Source organism: Cervus elaphus, chromosome 24, assembly GCF_910594005.1.
Source record: "Cervus elaphus chromosome 24, mCerEla1.1, whole genome shotgun sequence".
NCBI classification, from domain to species: Eukaryota; Metazoa; Chordata; class Mammalia; order Artiodactyla; family Cervidae; genus Cervus; species Cervus elaphus.
The window spans coordinates 65,990,152-66,001,729 of NC_057838.1; the positions used below are offsets into that span (position 1 = coordinate 65,990,152).

Below are 11,578 nucleotides of genomic sequence, written 5' to 3' on the forward strand. Positions count from 1 at the left end.
GTGCAGAGCCAGATTGTGCAGGATGTTCCAAATACGTTTTGGATTTTATTTTATGTATCTTTACTTTTTATGTGTTACATTACGGTCTTATTTAAGTCATGGAAGCGCTTATGGGGGGAGACATGACTCGTTTGACATTGTGAACATGTGGCTCGAGTGACTAGTTCCTCTTTCTGCCCTCCAGCCTTCCCAGAAATGGGGTGTTTCTGCCCGCCACTCAGACGTTTTATTCCTAGTCCCCAGAGTCCACACCCACATCCCTGCAGGGCCGCAAGGCCCCCTGTCTTCGCTCTAATCTACTGTCAGGCCTTCTTGCTGCAGGGTAGCTGCCCAACCTGAGCAGCCTGTGTTGACCCTGAATTGAGTGCACTGGACCCCAGGGTAAGGGGACCCATTCTCCCCTCTTCTGCTCTTGCAGGGGGGCATTTATGTCTTCAAACTCTTCGATTACTACTCCGCCAGCGGCATGAGCCTGCTGTTCCTCGTGTTCTTTGAATGTGTCTCCATTTCCTGGTTTTATGGTAAGCACCAACCCCTCCTTCCTCATTCATTCGTTCATCCATTCAGTCATCCTTTCTCCAGTCATCATTCTGCAAATACAGCTTGAACACCAGACCTTTCCCATACATTAATTTATTTGGTCCTCACAGCAATTCAATGAAGTTAGCATAGGACATCCCATATTTGGAAGATACCTTAGCTGAAACTCCAATACTTTGGCCACCTGATGTGAAGAGCTGACTCATTTGAAAAGACCCTGATGCTAGGAAAGATTGAGGGCGGGAGGAGAAGGGGACGACAGAGGATGAAATGGTTGGATGGCATCACCGACTCAATGGACATGAGTTTGGGTAAACTCCGGGAGTTGGTGATGGACAGGGAGGCTTGGTGTCGGAAAGAGTTGGGCACGACTGAATGACTGAACTGAACTCTAAGTTAAACTCCTTTAAAATGGGAGCCAACATTTCTTCATAAATTTTGGGATCAAAGATTTATTTGAAATTTTATCTAGAAAAAGAAATGTAAAACTACAAAAAAATTCTAAAGTTAAATATTTTTTTAAAAGCTAAGCTATAATTAGAAGCATGTATTGTTTTAGAACAGTAGTCATGCACAGTTATGAGAGTTGGACCACAAAGAAGGCTGAGCACCTTTAAAGTTGCTTTTCGAGTTGCAGTACTGGAGAATACTCTTGAGAGCCCCTTGGATTGCAAAGAGATCAAACCAGTCAGGAAATCAACCCTGAGTATTCATTGGAAGGACTGACGCTGAAGTTGAAGTTCCAATACTTTGGCCATCTGATGCGAAGAACCAACTCATTGGAAAAGACCCTGATGCCAGGAAAGATGGAGGGCAGGAGGAGAAGGGGGTGACAGAGTATTAGATGGTTAGATAGCATCACCGACTCAATGGACGTGAATTTGAGCAAACTCCAGGAGATAGTGAAGGACAGAGGAGCCTGGCATGCTACAGTATGGGGATGCAAGAGTCAGACGTGACTAAGCGACTGAACAACAGCAATAATAAATCATAGAACAAAGAATGCAGGACATGGTGATTTTTGTTTGTTGATTCTGTGGCCTGAGTTTCTAGACTCAACTGCCTGATAGTGAAAAAGCTGTCCTTTTGGGCACTTTGGTTGTCACAGCAAGCTGGTGGTTTTGGAAGAAGTGTTCCCCTGGGTCCCTGGGGGTCCCTGTAGTCCTGCCACCTCACCCTCCTCATCATTCTCCCTTCTTGCTCTCCACCTGGTCTGACCCTCCCAGGTCCTCATTATCAGTGACTTTGCTTTTAAGTCTGCGTGGCACCCAGTGTCCCTCTCATGAACTTCAGGACCTCTGCAGAGTTCTTTCTGCAAGACTGGCAATTCTTCCATGCAGTCTTACCAGTAGCCGCTCATGCATCAGATCAACAGGGGAAACCTCCTTTGCCCAGCAAAGCTTTGAAGGCATTGCTGAGAGAGATGTTGAGTGGGAGGGACCTGAAAGGTGGGGCTGCTTCCTATAGGTACGTCCTCGTGGTGGTAGATGGTTTCACCTTCAGGTGACTGCCCCGCTTGCAGGGGGGGCTTTTATTGAGCGCTTAGCTAACAAGGACCCCCTACCCTGGAGCATTTGCCCTGTGTTACGGACGAGGAAACTGAGGCTCAGAGAGGTTAGGTGACTTGGCCGTGGTTGCAGTGTGAGGAAGCAGCAGGTCGGGGCCTTGAGCTGCAGTCCCCACTGCTCCCACATCCCTCCTGCTCTTGTCCCACCTGTCACAGGCGTCAACCGGTTCTACGACAACATCCAGGAGATGGTCGGCTCCAGGCCCTGCATCTGGTGGAAGCTCTGCTGGTCCTTCTTCACCCCCATCATTGTGGCGGTAAGGACAGGGCCAGACCGGACCCTGGGGTGACTCGGGGCCAGAGAGAAACTTCCGGAGCCAAAAGCAGATGGAAGGGCTCCAGACCTCTATTCCCTAGGAATACTGCTCTCTCCCATTTGTGCTGAGCATTTCCTCTGTTCCCTGGAGTCTTCACGAACCTCAGCACAGCGGCTGTCTTTGCCCCACTTCACTGCTGCGGCGGCCGGGGCTCACCAGCCAGCCTCACCCAGTAGGCATCTTACCACTTGAGCCTACCATCTTCAGGCTCAAACCATGTTGGCCTGATGCTGAAGCCAAACCATCCACATGGGGAGGCCCCGCATTCTCAGCATCCCTCATTCTCTCCTGCAAGGGGAAACTAAGGCAGGAACCGGCCTGGGAGGGACCACCCCCCCCCCCGCCCCAGGTCCTTGCAGTGGGGCTGGGCCACTGCATATATTGTGTCCTGCACAAGGGCACGCAGCCAACGGCAGGCTGGGGGTGACCTCCCACCCTTGTTCTGCTTGGCACCTGAGACGAAGGGAGGCCTTTTGCGATTGGTCCTTCCAGAGGAACCACCTTTTGCTATTGGTTCTTCCAGAGCGGATGCCTTTTTCTTATTGGCTCTCCCAGAAGGGAGGCCGTTTTCTATTGGCTGTCACAGAGAAGGCACCTTTTACTATTGGTCCTCTCAGAGATGGTGGCTTCTTCTGTTCTACACGAAGTTACCTTATGTCCTAGCAGTGGCCCCGGGTGGAGGATTCCCAAGATGCTGGGCCCTTGTGGGGGCCTTGGGCAGCGCCAGGGCAGGGGTGGAGCACAGTGGACCTGCCGTCTGCAGGGTCTGAGGAAGGGCCTTGGCAGTCCAGTCTGGGTGACCGCCTGGCCCTCCCTCTCTCCCCCTCCGCAGGGTGTGTTCATCTTCAGTGCTGTGCAGATGACCCCTCTCACCATGGGGAGCTACGTCTTCCCCAAGTGGGGCCAGGGCGTGGGCTGGCTCATGGCCCTGTCTTCCATGGTCCTCATCCCCGGATACATGGCCTACATGTTCCTCACCCTGAAGGGCTCCCTGAAGCAGGTAAGCCCGGGCCTTACCCTTCCTGGCGCTGGGCCCCTTCTGTGCTGTGCTGAGCACCACCCCACCCTTGTGAGCACAGTCTGCCTGGGGGCAGACAGGTCGCTAGCCAGTGACAGTAGGGTGTCAGAGGGCACGACTGGGGTGAACCAGGGAGACGGGTTAGCCCTGCCTGCACTGAGGGGGGTTAGAGAAGGCTTTCTGAAAGAGGGGGCAACAAAGAAGACGCCTACGGACAAACCACACTTAAAAGGAGAAGCAGGAAGGAAAGATACAAACGAACTTCTTTACAAAACAGAAATAGATCTACAGACATAGAAAACAAACTTATAGTCACGAAGGGGAAAGGAAAGAGGGGAGGAATAAATTAGGAAGTTGGGATTAACATATATACAGTAATATACACACAGCAGATAAGCAAGGACCTACTGCGTAGCACAGGGAACAATACTCAATAGTTTGTAATAACCTATAAGAGAAGCAGATCTGAAAAGAATAGATATATAAAATAAATGATAGAAGCAGAGAAAATGTCCCTGGAAGAGGATAGGAAGCATGTGCAAAGGCCCAGGGGTATAAACAGATCAGTGTAGCTGGCAGGTAGAGAGGGGAGGTATGCAGGGAGGTGATGAGAGATGAGGCTGGGAATGTAAGAAGGTTGGACCAGATCATGAAGGGCTTGGAAAACCAGGACAAGAACTTTGGGCTTTATCCTGAGTGTTGTACAGAGCCATGAAGGGTGGAATCAGATGTGTTAAGAGCCTAACGCGAGACCTCATGAAAAGCACGCTGCCCCTAGTGGGTTCATAGCAGCTCTTCGTTAAATTATATTGAATCCTCGAGTGAACAAGGCTCTGCTGGAGGTCCAGGGGCTGAGACATTGGTGGAGTAAGGCTGGGCTGGGGGATTCGCCGAGGACGGATGCAGGGCCACAGCTGGGGAGGACCTGGATCTGCACTTCTCAGCCTGACTGCCCTCCAAGAGGTACCTGCCAGACCCACTCAGAGCCGGCAGGAGGGGCTGCAGGTCTGCAGCACAGGGAAGACGTGGCAGAAGCCTCTTCTCCACCCCTTGCGGTCAGGTATTAGCAGAGCAGGGCCCTTACTGCCTTTTCTTCCAACTCCACGTCCAAGGCTTTTGTCTCCCACAGTTCTCTACTAAGTCTCAGAAGGTAGTCAGGAAACGGGAAGGCTCATCTGAGGACAGATGCTGATGGGGTAGGATGGGGGGCAGCGTGTGCAGAGAAGGTGGGTCAGAGTCACACCCCATCAGCAGACATGCTGTGCCAGACGCCACGGTCAGTGCCAGGGACTCAGCCCTGAGCCGCAGTCCCGTCCTCACGGGCATCCCTGGAGGCTCAGCAGTAGAGAATCCGCCTTCAATGCAGGAGACATGGGTTTAAGCCCCTGGGTCGGGAAGATCCCCTGGAGGAGGACATGGCTGCCCACTCTGGTATTTTTGCCTGGAGAATCCCCATGGACAGAGGAGCCTGGCTTTGCAAGTCCATGTGGTTGAAAAGAGTCAGACACAACTTAGGAACTAAGCTACCACCCTGGACAATACATTCTAAGAGAGAAAAGATCCACAATTAAATAAAGTCACGCTTGATGGGGATGAGCAATGTGGAGAAAGGGGGTTTAGGGGGTGCTGGGCAAGGGCTCCCTGAGGAGATATCAGTGAGCCGAGACCTCAGGAGACAGGTCGAGCTGTGTCACCGTCTGAAAGGATGGATGTACCAGTCTGCGGGGACCGCAGGGGCCCTTGCTCAGTGCTGAGGGGGCTTGCCTGGCTAGAGTGGAGGAAGTGAGGGGGTGAAGGGAGAACAGTGAGGTCTGCAGTGAAGGGGCGGAGGCGGGGATGGGGGGACCAGGTCCTGTGAGGCCTTGTAGGGCTTTGGTGAAATGGGGGCGACTGTCGGGTCCGGAGGGACGTGGTCTGACTTCTCTTTTCACCTAATCCCCCCGGCTGGGGTGTCAAGAATAGAATGAGAAGGGTGAGGGGCAAGAACCAAATTAGAGGGGGTGCTGCGACCGGCAGGGGAATTGCTACAATGACCCATGTGAAAGGGGGTGGGCGTGGCCCTGGTGGGAGTCAGCAGAGGCACAGAAGGGGGCTGGGAGCTCCGGCCTTGCAGGCCAGCAGGCGGGAGGAACCTGGAAAGTGGGTGGGCCAAGAAGGAGAAGCCAGCCTCCCGCCATCTTAGCGCTAATCGCTCTGCGGCCCACAGCGGATCCAGGTCATGATCCAGCCGAGTGAAGACATCGTGCGCCCGGAGAACGGTCCGGAGCAGTCCCAGGCCAGCGGCTCAGCCAGCAAAGAGGCCTACATCTAGGGGTGCGGGGCGCCTCGCCCACCCATGCTCTCACCCCCCGCCCCGGCTGCGCGTGACCACCACTTGATGTCTGAAGATACCATCTATCTCAACCTACCTCGAGTGGCGAGTCCAGACACCATCAGCAGGCAAACAGAGGGAGGTGGGGACAGTCACACCCCCGGGGTTGGGGGGCTCCCACCGTGGGAGGAGTAGATGCTCGCCGGCTGGTGACCTTTATAACCCGGCCTCCCTCCTCCCCCGTCAGCATCGGCCTGTGTGGCTGCTATAATAGATCTTTTTTACTACCCCACCGGCCAGGGAGAAGCGGCGAGGCTGTGGGCTCCTGGCTTTTAGTTTTAATTCCTGACTGTTCTCTTACTGCCAAAACCCATGACTGTTATCTCCGGCTTGGCAGGAGTTGGGTTCTACCAGGAATGCTGCTCTGTGTGCGTGAAAAGGCTATTTTCTGTATAATGGGCATTTCCAGGGAGAGCTCACCTTTAATAAGAGCAGGGAGCCAGTGCTATAGTGTTCTGTTTTTCTCCTTCCCGAGGCAGCTTGACACCCCCGCCCACCCCCGCAGTTCTGTCAGTGTTCCCAGAGCTGCTTTTTGAAGCAGCTGATCCAGTAACCTGTTTCCCTTCCACCCAACTGAACGGGCATCTCTGCACTAAGCTTCCAACTTCCCCCCTCACCCCCCACCCCACCCCCTTCCACGCTCCTGGCCAGGCCATTCCGAGGGCACCTGGCCCAACAGTGATCCTTCCAGACAAACCCCCTGCTCCTCGGAAAATGGCTGCAAAGCACAATTGATTTTTTTAACCACCGTTGGTGGTGGAGGGGCTCTGATCCCGCCGGGGCCGTTTCCTAACCAGGAGCCCTTTTCTTAGGCCAGCCTGCTTTGCCGAGCACAGAACCATCCATAGGCAATGGAGGTGAGGTTCTGTGTTTGACTGCAAAGCGGACCCAATGGTCTTAAATGTCTCCTTCTTGAACCGTCTCCCTTACGGCCACCCCAGTCACGCCTGCTGCCTTCTCCCCTCCTCTGAAATTCCCCAGTGGGCATCTCCTTGCTGCCACTAAAATCCACCAGCCCAGTAACCAAGGGGCTGGTGTTAATCCAGACCCCCTCCCCAAGTGCTTCCGAGATTAAAACTGCTTCATTGGGAGGCAGTGTTTGTTCTTTTCCAGAACTGGGCTCCACGGTGGTGGTGGTGATGGTGGCAGATCCAGTAAAGACAGTTTCTTGCAAGCTCCAGCAGCTCAACAGCTTCTCATTTGCTGGGAACATGGGTTCCCGTGTAGCAAGTCGTACATCGTGCCCTGTACTCCTTAGCTAGTTAAACTCACAAGCTGTGTTTTACAACTAATCCTTAATAACTATGGTAAATAACTGTGACTGTGGGTTTTTTTAAATCTTTCATCCTCATCCAGAAGTGACCAGCATACCAGTTCTTGCAATAAGGTATTACCCTCAGAATATCAAGCACATTCTTGTAGAGAAACAAAAAAGTTCATGTATGCATAGAAATGCACACATATGTACATTCATCCTCACGTGTGGTACCTAGGGTCTCATTTGATATTGTGTAGGAAATCTCACAAGCTTTTCCTGAAGTCATCTGTAAAATAGTCTCATCACTAAGGCATCCCAAATGCCAACTGGTGAATCCAGGATCAAAATGCATATGTATTGTTAAATTATAGGGTTTAGAACAAAAGGAACCCTTCTCTGTGTCTCGTGGTCCCACCCCCTCAGCCTTGGCGTGAATTCCTTTAAAATAAGGGCAGGAAGACTTCTAACTTTCTCTTTGTTCTTCATTCTGGAACTAAGAACAAGTCTTTCGAAGACAAATGCAGCGTATTTAATAATGTTTGTAAGCAAATCTAAGTGAGATGTTTGGCAAGAAATCCCTTAACTGATTTCCATCCAAACCCACATATATAGCACAATATTACGTGTCGTATAATTACTGTGAGAACTGTGAATACGTGTAACTTTTTTTAGTATTTGCCCTGGGGAGGGGAAGATATTGTATTATCATATATGCTTTTTTTTTTTTTTTTTGCAATAAGGGTTTATTCTCAGAACACCAAGTAAATCTATCTCTATATTAAAAAATATATGTAATATATACATATTCAAACTATATACAGAGCCTGTTTTAAGAAAATTACAGTATTATTTAGTAAAATGATCTGTTCTATGGACCAAATGTAAAATATTTATAAATGAAGATGCATTTTAAATGTCTATAAATGGTGTTATAACTAGAGCACGGACGTTATGTACGTTTCTAAGAATATAGAGGAAAAAATAATAAAGGTTCTATGATATACAATGTTAGACCTTCAATTCTTGGGGGTGGGGGCACAATAACCTCTTTCATCAGAACAATGATAGACACACACAAAAACACTAAAATATTTTTCCCCAACAGAGAGAGATTTGGGCTCAAAATCGAGGGACATGGAGCTGGACTTCTCCCAGAGTCTTGGAATGAGTGAATAGAAAATGATTCTGAGCCACGTAAGGGAGACGGTTTCACTGTTCTAAAACTATAAGGCGGTCAACTAAATCAAGGTCTAAAGCTAGCATCATAGGAGCATACTTAGTTAACAACACTCACTCTCTGTGACTCATTCCTCAAAATATTTAATTTTAAAATCTTATTTAAAATTTGAATTCTACAGAGAAGTTTTAAGAATGATTCAACAATCACCCATAGTCACCAGCTTTGGTCCTGTTGTTTCTTTTAAGTCTGTCTGTCCATCAGGTTCATCTAGGAAGCAGAAACGCTCCGAGTGTTATGGGATAAGGGATTTATTATAGGAACAAGCATTTTACAGTTGTGGGAGAAATAAGAGAGTAAGGATCTAAGAGAGTTGGGAGATCAGAGGATAGTCACTAATGAGAGGAAGTAGGGGTGGGCCTGGTACATATGAATGGTCAGCCTTTTCCAATGGAGAAAGTTGGCTGAAACACTGTATGAAAGAATCCAAGAACCCAAATTCAGGGACGTTTTATAAACCAACTGGCCTATGTTCATCAAAAATGTCAAAGTCATAAAAGGCAAAATGGAGGAATTTTTCAGATTAAGGAAACATGACCACTAAATGGAATGCCTCCTCCCGAGTTAGACACTGGGCCAGAGGAAAAAATACTTTTATTCGTTTGTGATAAAGGGCATTAGTGGGACATTAGGTGGAATTTTAATAATCTAAAGATTTTAATAAGGTTAGATGATAATATTGTGTCGGTGTTAGTTTCCCGATTTTGACTTGCTTCATGAATACGTATGAGAATATCCTTGCTTTTAGGAAACACATGCTGAAATAGGAGTGAAGGAATACCTTGTCTACAATTTATTCTCCAGTGATTGAGGAAAAATAACAACTTACACATCTGTGGTATGTACATGTGTGTGTTGTGTGTGTGTCGAGTGGGAAAGAGATGAAGGGACAGGCATACATGGAGAAAGACCACCTGAGAAGTCTTGGGGAAGGTTGTACAGAAATTATACAAGTTTTGCAACTTCCAAGTGAAGTTATTTAAACAATTGAGGAAGACCTGGGTGTCGCCTCCATCTGATGAGAGCTGCGCGGGGCTGTGGGGATGGGAGTTCCTGCAGGGGTGAGGCGGAGAGGTGCACACAGGCTTTGGTTTGCACCAGGACCACTCCTCTCTCACACTCCTGCCGCTGGAACTGTCCCTTTTCTTCTGGAAAGCCCCTCCTTCAGGTCTCAGCCCAGAAGTCACGCCCTTGGATGGTAACAGGCTCACACAGCCAGGCTGCTTGTGTGTGTGTGTGTGTGTGTGTGTGGTAACAGGCTCACACAGCCAGGCTGCTTGTGTGTGTGTGTGTGTGTGTGTGTGTGTCGGGGGGCCCTCCTAGCTGTCAGACCTGCTCACACAGCCAGGCTGCTTGTGTGTGTGTGTGTGTGTGGTAACAGGCTCACACAGCCAGGCTGCTTGTGTGTGTGTGTGTGTGTGTGTGTGTCGGGGGGCCCTCCTAGCTGTCAGACCTGCTCACACAGCCAGGCTGCTTGTGTGTGTGTGTGTGTGGTAACAGGCTCACACAGCCAGGCTGCTTGTGTGTGTGTGTGTGTGTGTGTGTGTGTGTGTGTGTGTGTGTGTCAGGGGGCCCTCCTAGCTGTCAGACCTGCCGGGCGAAGTCATCCCCTTTCTGCTCACTCAGTCTCCCCCACTGCGGCTGGAAAGGAGTGGCTGTGTCTCATGGGTCTTTAGGCGGCCAGGACGGGCACAAAATTTATCACAGGCTGGTGCTCAAAAGAGATCCACTTTTGGTTTCTGATTCTTGAAATTCAGCATATCACGATATACCCTAACTGTTAATAACTAAACCCTGCTTAACCCCTGGGGCTTCCCAGGGGGTGCTAGAGGTAAAGAACCTGCCTGCCAGTGCAGGAGACCTAAGGTACGAGTTTGCTCCCCTGGAGGAGGGCATGGCACCCCAGTCCGGTGTTCTTGCAAATCCCAGGGACAGAGGAAGCTGGCGGGCTTCAGCGCATAGGGTCACACAGAGTCGGACACGACTGAAGTGATTTAGCACGCACACGTGCCTAACCTCTCTCTCATTAGTACCCACAAACCTATAAGGTAGTTGCACCAACCTGACCATTTCGCTTGGGTCCCATAAAAGAGTTCTCCTGCCTGGTGCTGTTCAAGTTGATAAAACAAGGGCGAGTTTGGTTCAAAAGTAGGAGAAAGCTTATTGCTTCCAGCACAGAATGGGGAGATGTGAACTTGCTCTAGAGCACACACTTGCTTGTGCAGACAGGCCATGGGCGGGGTTGCCTCATAGCGATCTCAGCTTGCTTCTGCACATGGCTGGCAAAGCCAACTGAGGTGTTGGCCCCGCGGCCTTTTGAAGCAGGAACTTGGTTCTGAAGAGTGCAGAGCCCCCGGTGTGAAGCCACACGGTGCAGAGCGTCCGGGTGCGGCATCCTCTGAGCCAATGAAGACAGCACACACAGGAAAACTAAAGGTTAGGCTTGATTTTTATTACCCAGATTCTACTTTCATTTCCTGGGAGTTGTTAGCGGGCTTTGCTGGTGACACATCCCTGCTCCATATCCTGCCCCTCACTGTCAAGAGGCCCTGAGGGGTGCTAGGCCGCCTTCTGTGACTGCTTCTTGTGGGTTTGGGGCATCATCAGAGCCCCCTGGAGGGGCAGAATGCTCCCCGGCTGCCTTTAGGTATGTCTGGGTTGCCCCCAGGATGCCCAGGCTTAGGCCCTGATTGTTCTCATCCCCGAGCCACACCCATTTGTCTCACCTTTTGGAGACAAAGGACACCAGACAATGTAAAGTTCCAAAAGGCCAAGATATTAACAAGAGAATAACGGTCACCTGTCAAGTGTTTGCTACAAACCTGGGTCTCTGGGTCCTCGGCCTGCGGGTCAGGGCGAGAGGGCCCTGGCGTCCAGGCCCTGCCGCGGCTGAATCTCCCGGGTCACCCTGTGGTGGTGGGTTTACGGAAGAGAAGCTTCAGGTCAGAGAGAGGGTCCCACAGGTAGTCAGGGGGTCGCTGCCCCAGGTCATCTCTGCAGAGGTGAGGGCTTGGGGTTCTCTTCCCTTGACGGCGAGGCACGCATGGAGCGGTCCCTGTGACTTCCGGTCGGATGGATGGTTAGGGTCGCCCGGTGGGGCCCGTCCCCTTAGGGGTGAGCTGGACTTGGCAGCTGCCGGTTTGCCAGGATTTTAGATGGACTTATCCCTAGGATAAGTCCCTCAGGTCTGAATGGGCCTGATCTGTGGGCCTCTGGTGGGTTTTGTATTAGGGTTGTTACTTTTCATGCCGGAAGTTACCACATCCTCAA

The 11,578-nt window shown here is 50.7% G+C and overlaps 1 protein-coding gene across 2 annotated transcripts in view; it reads left to right on the forward strand.

Moving 5' to 3' along the window:
* SLC6A1 (solute carrier family 6 member 1) overlaps window positions 1–8,077 on the forward strand; it is a 39,670-nt gene extending 31,593 nt beyond the window's left edge. For both annotated transcript variants that reach the window (XM_043886568.1, XM_043886569.1), the window contains exons 13-16: window positions 419–521; window positions 2,264–2,364; window positions 3,257–3,424; window positions 5,649–8,077. In XM_043886568.1, coding sequence (XP_043742503.1) covers window positions 419–521; window positions 2,264–2,364; window positions 3,257–3,424; window positions 5,649–5,753 — 477 coding nt within the window. In that variant the 3' untranslated portion in view covers window positions 5,754–8,077. The remainder of the gene's footprint in view (window positions 1–418; window positions 522–2,263; window positions 2,365–3,256; window positions 3,425–5,648) is intronic.
* Window positions 8,078–11,578: the final 3,501 nt, after the last annotated feature.